The following is an 18,920-nucleotide window of genomic DNA, read 5'->3' as shown; positions in this document are numbered from 1 at the left end:
CAGCATGCAACAACGAAGACCTAGTGCGGCAAAAAGAAACAGAAATAAATTTAAAAAATAAACAGGAAAACAATCCTAGGCAAGATTTCTTGAAAATGTACATTCTCTCCACGCTCCTAGTCTACTTCCTTCTTGGTCTTTTCTTCTTTTTCTCAGCTCACTCTTCCCTCCCCAACACATCCACACCAAGTGCCAGTGACTTTATAACAGATGGCTTTTTGAGCGTTCACAAGCTGGTATGCCTATGCATGTCGCACATCAAGGTGCAGATGTCCAAAGCAATCTAAAGTCAAGTAACTACATTTTAAGAGGGATGAAGCTTTAACCCCCGCATAAAAGTCTAGCGGTGGAATTTTGGGCATCTGACAGGAAGTAGAGAATGGGTGGACAGGAGGTCTTCATGGAGTCTGGAAATCATACTCTGTAATGACTCTTGTCACACACACATACTCCCCACCCTCCCTCTTCCCTACCCATTGTGTCCCAGGAGGGGATGAAAATCTATGTGCATTTATAAACATGCTCTGCAGTTATCTGGATGTGTGATCACTGAAATATATGCAGCTGTGTTTATTCAACACGCACAGCCTTGCACCTTGGCCATGTTGCTAAAATGCTTATGGGATAGATGTTTAGGCACAGGCCTGCAATTCTCTGACATTTATAAACATCGTTATTTCCCAACTGAACAATTCCTTCCAACATGAAAAGGAAAACTCTCCTACCAGGGCTCATCCCACATGCCCTGGGATACCCATCCACATGGAAGACCCCTTGGGGAGCTCAGATTAACTGCACAGGAGTTGCGAGAATGGGAGAAAGCAACTGAAAATGAGAAAGAAAACAGGGTAAGATAGAGGGTGACAGCTAGGCATTGGCTTGTTGCCATTAGAGAACTAAAGTAAGAACCTGTCAGAATAACAATTATTTCAGTTACATGTTTGTGTATTCTCAGAGCAGTCAAATGAAGATGAGATACACTATGCTGCTGGTCTGAATGTGTCTGTCCAAACACATATGTTGAAATCTTAATGTCCAAAGTGTTGGTATTAGGAGGTGGGGTCGTTGGGAGGTGCTCAGGTCATGAGGGTGGAGCCCTCATGAATGAGATTGATGTCTTTATAAAAGATCCACCTCCCAGAATTCTGGAAATGAAAGCAAAAATAAACAAATGGGATCTAATTAAAATTAAAAGCTTCTGCACAACAGAGGAAAATGTAAGCAAGGTGAAAAGACAGCCTTCTGAATGGGAGAAAATAATAGCAAATGAAACAACTGACAAACAACTAATCTCAAAAATATACAAACAACTTCTGCAGCTCAATTCCAGAAAAATAAACGACCCAATCAAAAAATGGGCCAAAGAACTAAATAGACATTTCTCCAAAGAAGACATATGGATGGCTAACAAACACATGAAAAGATGCTCAACATCACTCATTATTAGAGAAATGCAAATCAAAACCACAATGAGGTACCACTTCACACCAGTCAGAATGGCTGCGATCCAAAAATCTGCAAGCAATAAATGCTGGAGAGGGTGTGGAGAAAAGGGAACCCTCCTACACTGTTGGTGGGAATGCAAACTAGTACAGCCACTATGGAGAACAGTGTGGAGATTCCTTAAAAAATTGCAAATAGAACTACCTTATGACCCAGCAATCCCACTTCTGGGCATACACACCGAGGAAACCAGAATTGAAAGAGACACATGTACCCCAATGTTCATCGCAGCACTGTTTATAATAGCTAGGACATGGAAACAACCTAGATGTCCATCAGCAGATGAATGGATAAGAAAGCTGTGGTACATATACACAATGGAGTATTACTCAGCCGTAAAAAAGAATTCATTTGAATCAGTTCTGATGAGATGGATGAAACTGGAGCCGATTATACAGAGTGAAGTAAGCCAGAAAGAAAAACACCAATACAGTATACTAACACATATATATGGAATTTAGGAAGATGGCAATGACGACCCTGTATGCAAGACAGGGAAAGAGACACAGATGTGTATAATGGACTTTTGGACTCAGAGGGAGGGAGAGAGTGGGATGATTTGGGAGAATGACATTCTAACATGTATACTATCATGTAAGAATTGAATCGCCAGTCTATGTCTGATGCAGGATACAGCATGCTTGGAGCTGGTGCATGGGGATGACCCAGAGAGATGTTATGGGGAGGGAGGTGGGAGGGGGGTTCATGTTTGGGAATGCATGTAAGAATTAAAGATTTTAAAATTTAAAAAATAAAAAAATAAATAAAATTAAAAAAAAAAAAGAGGCTAGACAGAGCTTCCTGGCCCCTTCTACCAGGTAAGGCCACAGCCAGAAGTTGTCAGTCTGCAACACAAAAGAGGGCCTTCACCGGGACCTGACCACGCTGGCACCCTAATCTCAGACTTTTAGCCTGCAGAACTGTGATAAATTAAGTTCTGTTATTTATAAACCATTCTCTCTGCAGTATTTTATTATAGCAGCCCAAATGGAAATAGACTCTGATGTCAACGAAATATATTTGCTTATCTCTTTTGAGGGGAAGCCATCTTTACTTGTAGGGAATAGGCTCAACCCATATATTTTCTTCATTTTTTCTTTTTGCAGTTGGAGTGAAAGGGGGTTATTTTTAGTTTAAAAATACTACTTTCCATAAAAATCACCCATTTTCAGAGACTTGGTTATCACAGATGAACAATTGGGGAGAGGGTGGCTTCAACAGACAGTAGGAGGTGATGAGCCCGCTATCGCTGTGGGTGTGGCTTGATATGATGTTTTTCTGCACTGAGGTACTGATCTGGTCACTGGAGGCCAGGAGGCCACAGATATGACAGGTTGGTGGTTTAGATTCTGTCATATTTCAGATTTTCAAATATTTCATATTTCAGAATATTTCAGATTCTTTGTAACTTCCCAGTTACAAAGTCTTCAGGACTCCTCTGATTCCTTTTCTTCTGTTCTCCTTCCTGCACCTGACCTTTTTTTATGCCTCCATGTTCTTGTTAAACCTAAGTTACAGTTTCTGTTGTAGGTAAGCAACCCTCTTGCTTTCTGTGACATAAAAACCAAGAGCCAGACTACTAAAACATCAAGTGTCACCCAGAACTGCCCCCTCACCTCTCTCTCATCTCTACACACACACACACACACACACACACTCTCTCTCTCTCTCTCTCTCTCACACACACACACACACACACACACACACACACACACATCCCTTCTCTATTATCATTCTTCTTCACGGTGTGATCACCAAAACCAGGACTCACCAATCATAATGAACATATATGACGAGTCCAACGAGAATACTGCTTTGACTTGGATAGATTCTGGTATAGTCAAAATGGACTGGACTAAAAGTGGCTTTGAGTCAGAAACTCACCTCTTCTTCAACAGAGATGTTTTGGGTGCAAAACTAGCAAGCTGTTTGTAAAGGCAAAGACAGTGCTTCTCATCTGGAAGCCCCTTGAGTACAGGATTTTATGTATGGAAAACATTTGGAGATCCTCTCATGGAATTTTCTCATATTACACATGAGGAAATTAAGCTCCAGAGATGTAAAATGACTTCTCTGAAGTCACACAGCTAGTTGGCAGCCCACCTTTTGAGTACTCAGGTCTCTTGGATCTCACCTTCTAGATTCTTTTCAATTCTCCACACTTTTGGTTATAGGTCATTTTTATTTGTTATTTTCTGTTGATGTTTGGTTATTCATGTCTTGTTGTTGTTGTTTGGTTGTTGTTGTAGTTATACAATGATATTATTGAATTAATGTGTATTTTCCCTTCAGTTTTCATGCCTTTTATATTGGTTTCTTGAAGCAAATAGGGGAGAAAAAAAGGTATTAATTACAGAAATGTTCTCTTTAGACCTGAAATTGCTTCTAAAATATCTTCTGTTCATTCTTTTCATTTTAAAACTTTATAGTGAGATACAAAAAATGAAACTATTTTATTGTATGTGTGTGTGAGAGGGGCATGTGTTAACACCTGATTTTGATGTTAAACTAAAAATATTCCAAAGGTCTACATCTTCTTTGGTCCAATACCTGAACAATAAATATAATTTTAAAAAATCATTCTCTCCTTAGTATTTTGCCAATATCATTCTGGCTTTATCTAAAACAAAGCAACATCATAGTGATTTAGAAAATTTTTAATTTTAATATCACTTTAAGTTATAATGTATTTTCCTGCTGCTGCTGCTAAGTCGCTTCAGTCATGTCTGACTCTGTGTGACCCCATAGACGGCAGCCCACCAGGCTCCCCGTCCCTGGGATTCTCTAGGCAAGAACACTGGAGTGGGTTGCCATTTCCTTCTCCAATGCATGAAAGTGAAAACTGAAAGTGAATTTTCCTAGTCAGATATTTTTAACAATGACCAAATAATTGTTGCTTCTAAAATAAATTTTCTATACTTAACTGGATTTCCCCTCCATTCAACTCATTCAGTGATGTCATCAGCTTAAGCAAGACCTCCTAGACCACTTGGCTGGTTCCACAACTATCACAGTGATCCAAAGGGGAAAAGGAATGAGTTACCAGAAAGAATGCTTTGATTTTAAATAACATTTTATTCACTGATATGAAAAAAATGCAGGAAACACATAAACTTTGAATAAAGGTTTCCATTTTTTAAGATTTTTTTTCTAAAGTATGCTGAGGCTCTAGAATCAAAAAGATATTGTCTTCTTCTTATCTAGCTTAGCAAGAATAATGGCTCCAGTTCGCATCTAAATATTTTTAAAGGGCACACATACTCATACGCTATACAAAAGTAAGTACTTTTTCCAAGAAGCATGTATCATATTGTTATGTAGATGTCTGTTTTATCAGTCATTTTTAAAGGTCATTTAAAATCTAGTATCTGAATGATAGAGGCAAGAAAGAGCAAGTAGATTCAAGAGAAGCCAGAACTCCACAATGGTTGAAAGAAAGTAGGAAAATGTAGTTTTTATATTTCCAGCTATTTCATCTTAGAATTAGAATAACAATGAGGGAGAGTAAGTTATTGACAATGATTGAAAAGAAATACTCTTTTACAGCGGCAAATATATTTTCAGTTCCCATCTAGAAAACATTGTTACTTGATAAAAAATGGGGTGACAGCTCTTAGGAAAGGGGAATTTCAGGGTGGAAAGAGGATTATTTTTTCAAATTTCAAATTTATTTTTGATGATGTTTTTAAATCAGTTTTAGATTTATTTTTAAATATTTATTTATTTTTGGCTGCTTCAGATCTTAGTTGCAGCTTCTGAGATGTTTTGTTGGGGGTGTGCTGGCTTAGTTGTCCCATGGCATGTGGGATCTTAGTTCCCTGAGCATCCCCTGCATTGGAAGGCAGACTCTAAACTACTGGAGCATCAGGAAGTCCCTAGATTTGTTTTTAAAAGTACAAAGATAAAACATAGGCTTCCCATACATTCCATACTCAGTTTTCCCTACAACTTACATTAGTACATTTGTCACAGTTGACACATTATTATTAACTAAAGTTCAGATTTTACTCAGATTTCCTTAGTTTTCTCTTAAAAAAAATCCTTTATACACCTTTTCTATTCTAGAATACTACATTAATTTAAATTATCATGTCTCTTTAGGCTTCTATTGATTGTGACAGTTTCTGAAGACTTTATTTATGTTGGCTTTGAGAGTTTTGAGGAGTACTGGTCAGGTATTTTGTTAAAAGTCTGATTTATCTGATATTTTCTCTTGGTTAGATAGGGGCTATGGGTTTTGAGGAGGAAGATCAAAGATGGTATTTTCGTCACATACTATCAACGCGACTCATCAGTGTTGATGTCAGCTTTGATCTCCTTGCTGAGGTCATGTTTGTCAGGTTTCACTAATGAAAATTTACTTTCTCCTCCTTTCCATACTGGAAGGAAGTCATTATGAATAGTCCTTACTTAAGGAGGGAGGAATTATGCTCTACCTTCTTGAGGGCAGAGTTTCTATATAACTTGGACTTCTGTACCATGGATTTGGCCATTCTCCCCATTTGCTTATTTAAGTTAATCACTTTTTTATATTAGTATGGACTCATGAATATTTATTTTAAACTTTGGGTTATCATCTAAAACTATTTTACTTTGTTGCTCAGTTTTGGTCACTAGGAGTTCTTTCAGATGAGTCCTTGGACTTTAATACACTCATGCAATTCCAGATTCTTATTGCTGTTGTTAGAGCATTTCCTTATTTTCTGGCACAATAGATGCAAAAGCTTCATCTTGTATGTTTCCTGCTCTAGCCCCAGCCATTTCTCCAAGAACTCTGGTTCCTTCACTGGAGCATGATATTAGAAACCAAGATCTGGGCACTAGGGAGTACTCACTGCTTCTAAACCCACTCAGCTGAGAAACAAGGAAATACATGTGTGTATGCTAACACTTGCAAACACCTCATATCTATAATTATTTCTATATGCAACCATCTGTATCTGTATTATGCTAAATGTGAGTTCATAGTGATGTCTCCCATTCTAATCCATTTCCACATGAATCATTCTATCCTCTTCCCCTTGCTCATCTGTAATCTCCCACTTCAACAGTGAGAAACCTGGCTCCCATCATCTGCATCCATTTACTAAATTACTCAATTCCAGTATACATGTAGAGTGGTACCAGAATTGTTAACCTGTATTCCCAGGGGAAACAACTCTATCAACTATAGTGCAGTAATTATGTACAGTTCCTTTTGCTTTCAGACTTACAGATTCAACTCATTTCTAAAGTTACTTAGGTCAGCACATTTTCCCCTCTACTCTCTTCAATGAGATTGTTTCATACATTTTTAATATAGCTAGATTGTTCCGTCACATTTTATAATTTCCTCCTGGGATCCTCTGACCTCCTAAGTGATTATTTATTTACATATTATCAAACAAAATAACAAATTTTATTCTCAACAAACCAGTCAATCCTAAAGGAAATCAACCCTGAATATGCATGGAAGAACTGATGCTGAAGCTCCAATACTTTGGCCGCCTGATGTGAGGAGCTGCCTCCTTGGAAAAGACTCTGATACTCTGAAAGATTGAAGGCAGGAGGAAAACGGCACAATAGAGGATGAAGTGGTTAGATGGCATTACCAATTCAATGGACATGAGTTTGAACAAACTCCAGAAGATAGTGAAGGACAGGGAAGCCTGGCATGCTGCAGTCCATGGGGTCATAGAGTCCAAAATGACTAAGCCATTGAAAGTTCTCAACAAGGTGTGGAATGAGAGTGGGAAGGGGAAAAGCCACTGCTGGAACTTGAAAGGACAGGTACAAGGTTAGAGTTTTTCTTAAATTTCTGTCTAGTATCTGCTTAAAAATGGAAAATTTTTGAAAGCTAATATAATTCATTTTTTAAAAATGTATTGAAATCTTTGCTTACAATAAGGGACATGGTAAAAATTAAAAGTAAGAAACACACCTCCTTTACACAATTAAGACATGGACTTTTCTAGGATCTTTCAGTAACTTTATGGAATATTCCTACTTGTAAAATGGGAATAAAAAGTTTCTCATCCAGACTAAAAATTTATAGTAGGCATGCTGATAGTATTCTGCTACTCAATGGTAAAAATTTAACCACTACTTTAATTTGAAACCCTGGTGATTACTAACAAGAAATTATTTCTGTCTAGCAACCTGGAATCCTTGGGTATTTTAAGTCCTTACAGTATCCAAACAGTTACGAGTATATACCTAGATTTATTCTTAAACATGTGGGAGAATTTAGTGACTGTTCATGGAAGATTCATTGTGACTGTAATAAAATTCCCCCCAAAAAAGAAAAAAGAAGGGAGGAAAAATCTTTTAAGGTTTAAAAAACAAATTTATTATCTCTGTAAGACTCCATAAATGTAATTTATTTACTAACATATAATCACAGACTTCCAAGGATACAGTTTAAACTTCTGCTGGATCATGTATTTATTGAATATTCAGAAAAGGAGGCATCAAGAGTAAATTCAAGTCAACCTTTCAGGAGCAAAATGTGCCCAAGGACCTTTTGAGAGTTTCTTTAAGGAAACCAGCATTTATCAACAACTCATTCCTACTCAACACTTCATATGTAATGTAACTCACTAGTCTCTGTAGCAAACACTGAGAAGAAAGTTATGTTTGAGACCATGAATGAGTATTTCTTCCAAATACTGTTAATAGTTTCTTCTTCCCTGTTACTCTAATTCAAAAATGAAATATCTGGCAGTATGAAAACTAGAATTTCCTAGTTAAATATTCAGAGACAGTATATTGTTAAATCTTATTAAAAGCTCATCTTTAATAATTTCCAAAAAATTTAAAGATATAATAAGAACATCTATTTCTTTTCTTCACAGACTTCCAAGAATATTCAGTAAGTTATTCTATAAACAAATCACTATGCTTTTCTACTGATATAAATTTGCACTACCCTGCACTATCCCAAAGGCTGCCTCAGACTCTAGCAGAAATAAGACAGGAAGTGAACTCATTTTGAGCAGGGAGGGAGACCAGAGCAGGAGGTAAGACTGGAGGCAAGGAGCAGGATAATGAGAGCTCAAACTCAAGGTGATGCTTTAAAATATATAATCTGAAAGGTTTTTTTGAGGGGGGTGAGTTAGGGGAGAGATGTAAGCAATTTATCTAGACTACTGCCTTCATTAAGGGAGTCCTCTGCTATAAAAGAAGGCACTAAAGACAAGCTCACAGAGAGGAACGTTCTTTCAACTAATCCCTGCAATAATTACTGTATTGATTCACAGTACCTTAGCACAAATAAATAGATAAAATAATGAGGAATCATTAAAGTTTGACTTGAAAATTCTCAAATTCTAAAAACCCTAAACTGCTGGAGGAAGAGAAGAAATGCCTATACACTCCCCCAAACACTGATGTTTCATCAATTCTTCCTCTCCACACAAAAAATCAGGAGTCCCCTTGGTGTCAAATACCCAGAATCACAGCCAAAGAAACAAGTGTCAACTCAGCAGGACTGACTGTCACACTCCTCAGAAACAGATCTTCCCAGTGCTTTGAGGGTTCACATTATATAATCACTGACAAAGTCCACGGAGGCATAGCTGCCAAGAGATGGATACAGTAAGAAAGTCACAAAGCAGAGTTGGCTTTATTTGGAAGCACTTTGCCAGGATTCACACCAACCCAACACAGCAGCTATTTATTCCCTTGGGGGAATATGAAGGAACTTTGGAAAGTATTTGCTCAAAAACACATATTGCTTCCATCTACAGTACTGGAAGTTGCTAGCAGAGATCTCAATAGAGAGCTAGGCTTGAGATTTAACCATTAAATCTGGCTTTCAGTCTCCTAACTCAGAAATACAGGGGCTTAATAAAGTAATCTTTTTCATCTTCAGGGAAGTAATCCTATTAAGAGTTCAGCATGCCTGGGAGTTTACCTGTTTCCCTGAGGGTCGAAGGATTGAAGGTTAGATGGGTAATGCCACAGAATAAAGAGGAGCATCTTTGCAAAGGTTCATCTCCCAGTGTGTAAGATTAAAGACCAGGGAACTGCGGAGTACCCAGATAACCTACCTGCCACTCTGGTCTGAGGTCCATGTAACTGATCGCCCCTGGGGTTTGGTTCTGTATCGTATCCTTATGGCATGAGGAAAGTCAGTAGCTGTCTGAGCCCCTGTCTTCCTGATCTGTAAGCTCCAAGTGTCAGTGTCAAATAGGAGTTCCCCACAGCCAGGAGCCTGGCTGCAGAGAGCATAATAGTCTAACTGCTCCCTCCAACGATCTGCAGGCAGAGCCACGAGTTCATGTACAATCTGATTCCTGAGCTTGGGAGACCTTGTAAATTTTTCAATACCTGGCACAGCAGCAACATCCACCTCCTCAACCTTTAACACAGATAAATCACAGCAGTCCAACACTAGCAAAAACTCCTCACTCCCATGATTCCCTGTGTCACAGCAGTACTTTGAGCTAGAAATCCCAGAAGCCTGTTCCTGGTTGTCATGGTTACCATCTTTACCAGAAGTATCTTTTTCACCTTTACCACAGATTACAAAATCATTATATCCTATTTTAGATGAGAAGGTCTTTGTATTTGTCACAGGAATCTGGCAGGGTTCAGGCATCCTAAATTTGCAGGCTTTGTTTGACTCTGATAGGCAGGCTACCTCGGTGGAACTACTCCGTTTCTTGAATCTGTTTCCAGACTCGAAGAAAAGCACTATGGTGCCTTCAATGATTTGACTTTCAAAATCCACATCTAAATCCAGTACATAGTGTTTCACAAGTATGTGGCTGGTGTTGGCCATGAGAGGCAGGTCATCTCGAGAGGGATCCAGCTTTACGTCCATGGTAGTACTGTTCCAGAACTTCGGGAAAATCTCAGAAGGGGCTTCCTATCAGTCCCAGTCTTCGAGTCATAAATGGCTGCTTTCCAAAAGACACCTGATGTCACAAATTGGGCTTCCACAGCTTTCAGTCCCTGGTAAAGAAGGAAAACACAATTAGACAAAATCCCAAGTAAGATCCTTTGCTCCTGCAACTGCTGCTTCTGCAAGTTGATTACCTCCTTAAATACTTCCACAGTGTAGTAGAAGCTCATGGCTACAAGGCAGACTAATCTTTTTGACTGACATCAAACTACATTATGGATTTCTAAAAATATTTCAGTTATCAGTGGAATAAAAGAGGCCTCCACAAAACGAGAAGAATTGTGTTCCTAACTATTGTAGAAGTCCTTGTCTTGGAAAAGAACGATTGTTGGGCAAAAATATAACTGAGCATCACTGTACCTCTTGTTTTAAAAGATATTACATGTATTAAATGTATTTTTAATTTTGTGCATCAGAAGAAAAGTGATTGTTTTTTTACTGTGATTCTAAGTAACAGATGTGAATGAAGGCTAAATGGCCTCATACGTTTTATTCTTTGAGAATAATAATTTAATACATACAATGTAACTCCAGGGATTAATGTACTTTTCACATTAGGACTATTCTCATATCAGCACTTCCAGTAAATTACAGGAAAATGAGCCAATTTACCAGGAGTGCATTCGAAGTATTCCTTTGAGATTGTTCACAGAGATTTTTCAAATTTATAGTTAAATACTCAAGGTATATCATTACATCTTAATAGCTGAAAACCCATTAACATTCTGGATAATAGCCTTCTTGTGGCAAACAAAAAGGTCTTCTCATTGGGAAAAAAAAAGCATGCAAATACCCATAAAAGGAAGGAGAGAAATTAAAATGTAGAAACAGATGTTGTAATAAAATACCCAAGTTCTTCGTAAAAGTTCTGAATCAAAATGTAGTCTTATTTTATAACAGCAATCCAACTAAAAGAAAAATTATTTGAAATTATTTCAGTCCCTGTTGTGTACCTAATTTCTTTCAACATATTTTTTTAACCAAGAAATGAAAAAAAAAAAAAGGTAGAGGAAAGGAAATGAAAACTCTGACAAAGCAGATTTATTTAAAATCACTTTTGTATTTCTAAATACCAAGAGGTATTCTTTCATCAACTACAAAACAACATTACTTGTTTGACTTTTCAAGCAAAATTGAGCCCTCCCTTTTTATCGTTTAAGTCCTCCTCACTTTCCTTCTAACTTTATCTGGCAATCTCCTAGATTCTTATTTCCTTTCCTTCTAGAATCTTATTCCAACAATTAAACCTATTGAATTTTCATTTTCTACCTCCCTACAGGCTAGTTCCTCATCAAAATCTCACCTAGCCTTAAAAGGATCTGGCTTCCAGCAGACTTGTACAGTCTGGTTTTCCTTGTCACGGAGACCACACTCCCTTCAAATCCTTGTCCTCTAGTCAAAGGGCACACTCAGGACTTCTCTGGTGGCCCAGTGGTTAAGATTCCAAGCTTCCACTGCAGGGGCCTCCAGTTCGGTCCTTGGTCAGGTAACTAAGATTCCACAGGACTCAACGGTGTGGCAAAAAAAAAAAAAAAAAAGGCCTGCTCAATCCACTGCTCCCTAAAGATGACCTGACACCTTACCTCCATGCTTTTTGGACTACTATGTCATACCTGGAGTGCTCCTGGCTCCCACCTTCCATATCCACCTGCCAAATTCGATTCTCCCTCCATATAGTTAAAGTGCAATTGCCTCCTGAAACCCTTCCTGCTCCCTTCTCTTCCTCCTTCCCCCGCACCAAACTGTGAGTGTTAATATATATTTTGACTTTTAGAATGATAAGAACTGAGAGTAATCAGGGATGTAAAAGAATAGTCTGAAATCACTTTATGGAGAAGCTGGCATGCACTTTGGGCTTCCCAGGTGCTGCTAGTGGTAAAGAACCTGTAGGTGCTGCTAGTGGTAAAGAACCCATCTGCAATGCAGGAGCTGGAGAAGAAACAGTTTGATCCCTGGAGGAGGGTTTGGAAGATCCCCTGGAGAGGGCATGGCAACCCACTCCAGTATTCTTGCCTGGAGAATCCCATGGACAGAGGAGCCTGGCAGGCTACAGTCCATAGGGTCACAAAGAGTCAGACACAACTGAAGTGACTTAGCACACACACACGGCACACACTTTAGTCCTAGAATAGTCAATGGGCAAAGGAAATAAGCTAGGGTATTTCCCTTTCGGTGTGAGAACTGAAATTGTCATATTATTTATAACAAACTTCAGTAAAGCTACTGGCTATATTTATGTAATTAGAAACAATAGATTGTTAAAACTTGACCCTGCTGGATTTTGGAGTTGCTATAATGTACTATTTTGTTGATTGGGCTATTAAAACATTGTTTTTTGTTTAATTAAAAAATACACACATAAGGAAAACTCTGAATCAACTAAGAAAAGGGTTAACTTGGTGGCTGTCTAAACTATGAAATTTGAAAAATACATTAGCATTTGTAATAATATAGATAAAACCATTTATTATCTAACCTTAATAGGTTCCTAATGTGAAAGTTAATATAATTTAACAATAAAATATGTTGTGTAGAGTGGTTTTCACCACTTTTGTCCCTGGTGGCTATCCCTAGGCTACCTTAGAGCCTTGCCCATCCAGGACTGTTAACGTCACTTTATCTGTCAACCTAACTGGAAATCTTTCGGTCCTCTTTATGAGATTTTTTTTTAATTGAAGTGTATTTGATTAAAAATATTATATATAAGCTATAGGTGTATAACACAGTGACACAATTTCTAGAGGTTATACTCCATTTATAGTTATTATAAAATATTGGCTATATTCCTTACATTGTACAATATATCCTTGCAGATTATTTTATACAAAATAGTTTGTACCTCTTACTCCTTTACCCTTATGTGCCCCTTCCATTTCCCTCTCCCCACCCTCAAGCACCAATTTGTTCTCTATATCAATGAGTCTGCTTTTTTTGTTGTTATATTTACTAGCTTGTTGATTTTTCCAGATTCTACATAAAAGTGATCTCTCACAGTATTTGTCTTTCTCTGTCTGACATTTCACCTAGAATTATACCCTCAAAGTTCATCCATGTTGCTACAGATGGCAAAATTTTTATTCTTTTCTATTGCTTCATAGTACTCCATTGTGTACACATATACACACCACATTTTCTCCCATTCAGTAGACTGTCTTTTCATATAGATAGATAGATATAGGTATATACATACACACACACCACATCTATTCGTCTGTTGATGGACATTTACGTGGCTTCCATATCTTGGCAAGTGTAAGCAATGTTAATAAGAACACTGAGGTGCGTGTATCTTTTCAAATAAGTTGTCTTTTTGGATATATACCCAGAAGTGGAATTGCTATGGTTCTATTTTCAGAATTTTGAGAAACTTACATATAGTTTTCCACAGTGGCTACAATTTATACTCCCACCAACACTGGGCAAGAGTTTCCTTTTCTTCACATTCCAGCCAATGCTATTTGTGTTCTTTTTGATGACAGCCATTCTGTTAGGTGTGAGGTGGTCTTTCATTGTGGTTTTGATTTGCATTTCCCTGATGATGATGAAGGATGTTAAGCATCTTCTCTTATAATCATGTTGCTTGCTTTTTATGTTGAACCATATGAACTGTTTATATATTTTGAATATTAATGCTTTATTGGTCACATCATTTGCAAAAGTTTTCTCCCATTCAGTAGGTTGTCTTTTCATTTTGTTGATGGCTTACTTTGCTATTTAAAAGATTTTAAGTTAAATTAGGTCCCATATATTTATTTTTGCTTTTATTTCCTTTGTTTGGGAGATAGAGCCAAAAAAATATTGCCATGATTTATGTCAAAGGGTGTTCTGCCATGTTATTTCTTCTAGCAGTTTTATGATTTTAGGTCTTACATTTAGGTCTTTAATCCATTTTATTTTTTTGAATAGTGTTAGAGAAGGTTCTAATTTCATTCTTTAACATGTAAATGTCCAGTTTTCCCAGCACAATTTATTGAAGAGACTGTCTTTTCTCCCTTGCATATTCTTGCCTCTTTTGTCATTGACTAATTGAATATAAGTGCATTGCTTTAGTTCTGGGCCTTCTATCCTGTTTCATTGGTCTATATTTTGCTTTTGGGCCAATACCACTGTTTTGATTACTGCAGCTTTGTAGTATAGTCTGAAGTCAGAGAGTATGGTTCCTCCATCTCTGTTCTTCTTTCTCAAGATTGCTTTGGCTTTTTGGGATCTTTTGTGTTACCATACAAATGTAAAAATTTTTTGTTCTGTGAAAAATACCATTGGTATTTTGATGAGGATTGCATTAAACCTGTAGATTGCCTTGGATAGTATGTCATTTTAACAATATTGATTCTTCCAATCCACAAACATCTGCTTGTGTCATCTTCAATTTCTTTCAGCATAGGATTTTCTAGGAATAGTATCATGTAACCTGCAAACAGTGACAGTTTACATTTTTTCAATTTGTTGATGTGGTGTATTACACTGATTGATTTGTGGATATTGAAAAATCCTTGCATCCTTGGGGTAAATCCCATTTGATCAGGGTGTATGATCCTTTTAAAGTATTGCTGTATTTGGTTTGCAAATATTTTGCTGAGGATCTCTGCATCTATGTTCCTCAGTGATATCAGTCTGTTGCTAAGTTGCTTCAGTCATGTCTGACTCTGTGCGACCCCACAGACGGCAGCCCACCAGGCTCCCCCATCCCTGGGATTCTCCAGGCAAGAACACTGGAGTGGGTTGCCATTTCCTTCTCCAATGCATGAAAGTGAAAAGTGAAAGTGAAGCCGCTCAGTCCTGTCCGACTCCTAGCGACCCCATGGACTGCAGCCTTCCAGGCTCCTCTGTCCATGGGATTGTAATTATCTTTTTGTGTGTGTGCATGCTTAGTCACTCAGTCCTATATGACTCTTTTGAGATCCCATGGACTATAGTCTGCCAGGCTCCTCTCTCCACGGGATTTCTTAGGCAAGAGAATGCTAGAACGGGATCTTCCTGACCCAGGGATCGAAAGCACGTCTTCTGTGACTCCTGCATTGCAGGTGGATTCCTTACCTGGTAATTCAGCTGGTAAAGAATCTGCCTGCAATGCAGGAGACTCCAATTCGATTCCTGGGTTGGGAAGATCTGCTGGAGAAGGGATAGGCTACCCACTCCAGTATTCTTGGGCTTCCCTGGTGGCTCAGATGGTAAAGAATCCACCTGCAATGCAGAGGACCTAGGTTCAATCCCTGGGTTGAGAAGATACCCTGGAGAAGGGAATGGCTACCCACTCCACTATTCTAGCCTGGAGAATTCCTTGGACAGAGGAGCCTGGTAGGCTATAGTCAATGGAGTCACAAGAGTCAGACATGACTGAGAGACTTTCACTTTCACCTTTCCTTACCTGCTAAGTATTTGGGTGTGTGATATCTTTATCTGGTATCAAGGCAATGCTGGTTTCACAGGATGAATTTGGAAGTGTTCTTTCCTCCACAATATTTTGAGAAGGATAGGTGTTAACTCCTCTCTAAATATTTGGTAGAATTCACCTGTGAAGCCATTTGGTCCTAGACCTTTCTTTGTCAGAAGTTTTAAAATTTCTTATTCAATTTCATTACCTGGAATTAGTTGATTCAAATTTTCTGTTTCTTCTGGTTCAGTCTGCGGAGACTGTATATTTCTAAGAATTTGTCCATTTCTTCCAGTTTATTCAGGTTATTGGCAAAGAGAAGGTCACAGTAGTCTCATGATCTTTTATATTTCTCTGGTGTCAGTTGTAACTTCTTTTTCATTTCTGGTTTTATTAATTTGGGCCCTCTCTTTTTCTTGATGGGTCTAGTTTATCAATTTTGTTTGTCTTTTCAAAGAACTAGCTTCTAGTTTCATTGATCTTTTCAATTGTTTTAGCTTCTATTTCATTTATTTCTGCTCTCATCTTCATTTCTTTCCTTCACTACCTTTGGGTTTTATTTGTTCTTCTTTCCCTAGTTCCTTTAGGTGTACGGTTAGGGTTTTATTTTGCTTTGTTTTCTCTATAAGTTATGATATAATTTTTCCCAGGTTCATTGAGATATCATTCATCTACATTTTATTTTTTCCTTTCTGTTTTCTTTCCTGAAGTATAACTGATCTACAATGTTGTGTTACCTTGTACAACACAGCAGAGTGATTCAACACACACACTTTTATATTCTTTTCTTTATGGTTTACCATAGGATATTGAACATATTTCTTCTGAACGATATTGAATATAGTGCTATACAGTAGGTCTTTGTTGTTCATCCATTCTATATACTAAAGTTTACATCTGTTATAAGGATAGGTTGTTTATTTGAGATTTTACTATTTCCTGAGGTAAGCTTGTATCATTGTACAATGCCGCCTGAGAACTGCTTTTGTTATGTCCTATAGGTTTTGGATACTCATGTCTTCATTCTCATTTGTCTCTAGGTTATTCTTTTTTAAATTTTCTTTTATTTCTTCAATGAGCCACTGGTTGTTCAGCAACATATATATATATAATTGTTTCAAGTTGCTGATCTCTTAAGTTCAAATGCATTTTAATAATCCAACATTTGTATTCTTCTCCCCTCATGATCACTACTTTTGATTATCATTGTGCTTAGTTGCTCAGTCGTGTCTGACTCTTTATGACCACATGAACAGTAGCCCACCAGGCTCCTCTGTCGAGAGGATTCTCAAGACAAGAACACTAGAATGAATAGCCATTCCCTTCTCCAGTGGATCTTCCCAATCCAGGGATCAAATCCAGGTCACCTGCATTGCAGCTAGATTCTTTACCATTTAAGCCATCAGGAAAGCCCATTTTTTAATATCATATTTTAAATCTAATTGTTTTGTGCTTCCTTAACTGCTTATTGTAGATATAGATGATTTTACTAGTTTTGTCTTTTAACTTTCCTAGTAGCTTTGTGTGTGGATGATTTCCTACCTTTATTGTATGTTTGCCTTTATTGATGAGTTTTTCATTTTGTAATTTTACTTGTTTCTAGTTGTGGCCTTTTTTTTCTCATCTGGAGAAGTTCCTTTAACATTTGTTGTAAAGCTGATTTGGTGGTGCTGAATCCTTTTAAAGGATGCTTGCCTGTTAACGTTTTGATTTCTCCATAAAATCTGAATGAGAGTCTTTCTGGGCAGAGTATTCTTGGTTGTAGGTTTTTCCCTTTCATCACTTTAAATATATCCTGTCATTCTCTTCTGGCCTGCAGCATTTCTACAGCTGACAGCCTTATGGAAGTTCCCTTGTGTATTATTTGTTGCTTTTCACTTGCTACTTTTAATATTCTCTATGCTTAAATTTTGTCAGTTTAGTTACAATGTGTCTTAGTGTGTTTCCCTTTGGGTTACTCCTATACAGAACTCTCTCAGCTTCCTGATGGCTGTTCCCCTTCAGCTGTTACGTATTCAAATATGTTCTCAGCCTTTTTCCTTCTGAAACCCCTATAATACAAATATTAGCACACTTGATCTCAGAGGTCTCTTTAACTATCTTCATTTCTTCTTTTTCTTTTATCTGCTCAATATCAGAGATTTCCTCTACTCTGTCTTCCATCTTGCTGATCCCAGCCTGTGTATCATTTAGTCTACTGTTGACTCCTTCTAGCATATTTTTCATTTCACTTATTGTATTCTTTTTCCCTGTTTGGTTGTTCTTTATTTTTCTCTTTGTTAAACACTTCTAACTTCTCACTTTGTAAATCCATTCTTCTTTCAAATTCTTTGATCATACTTGTGATGATTACTTTGAACTCTTTCTTGGTTAGATTACCAATCTGGAGACTTCACTAAGTTTTTCTTGAGTTTTATCTTATTCCTTTGTCTGGAATATGTTTCTCTAATGCCTCATTTTACCTAAGTTGCTGTCTATATTTTTACTTATAAGGTTAATTATGTTTCTTGACCCCAAAACAAGTGGCCTTCTGTAGGAGCAGTCCTGTGTCCCAGTAGTGCATCCTCCTCTCATCATCCAAGCTGTATGTTCTAGGGGTTGCCCCATGAGGGCTGTGTGGGTCCTTCTGTTGTGGTAGGCTATGTAGGCGGTCTGGTAGTCTTTGTTGGCCCTAATCCACTTGGTTGCCAGGTCCTGTGCTTGTGTGGAGGCTTCTGGCACATGGTTGGCTGGGCATGGTCACAAAATGACTGACTGCAGAACCCCAGGGGACTGTGGAGATAGTGCAGAGTCAGGATTCAGAAGATTCCAGGGCTGTTGATTCCCTACTGATGGATGAAGCCAGGTCCTAGGATTAGTGTTGGACTATTGGCTCATAGAGCTGGGTCCTGAAGTCTGCCTACATGGCCCAGGGATTCCAGAGCTGGTGTCAGATCACTGGTGAGGAATGGCTAGTTCTTGACACAGTGGGTATGGTGTCTGAGATGTTCCAAAGCTTGTGTTCATGTGCCAATAAGCAGGGACAGGACCCAGCTGGTTTCAGGGCAGAGTCTGGCCTGCTCTAGGCAGGCTGGGTCCATAGGCTGTGAGATCATAGTTTTCTTGTATCTGGTGATTTGTATCTGGTGGGTGGAGCTGGGTCCTGGCCTCTGGTGG

General features: G+C 38.1%; 1 protein-coding gene across 2 annotated transcripts in view; it reads right to left on the bottom strand.

The window, feature by feature from the left end:
• The window catches only part of C8H9orf3 (chromosome 8 C9orf3 homolog), a 420,759-nt gene that overhangs the window by 337,840 nt on the left and 63,999 nt on the right, over positions 1-18,920 (bottom strand). For both annotated transcript variants that reach the window (XM_018052467.1, XM_018052468.1), the window contains exon 2: positions 9,534-10,440. In XM_018052467.1, coding sequence (XP_017907956.1) covers positions 9,534-10,309 — 776 coding nt within the window. In that variant the 5' untranslated portion in view covers positions 10,310-10,440. The remainder of the gene's footprint in view (positions 1-9,533; positions 10,441-18,920) is intronic.

Source organism: Capra hircus, chromosome 8 (assembly GCF_001704415.2).
Source record: "Capra hircus breed San Clemente chromosome 8, ASM170441v1, whole genome shotgun sequence".
NCBI lineage: Eukaryota > Metazoa > Chordata > Mammalia > Artiodactyla > Bovidae > Capra > Capra hircus.
This window is presented reverse-complemented; position numbering and strand designations above follow the sequence as displayed.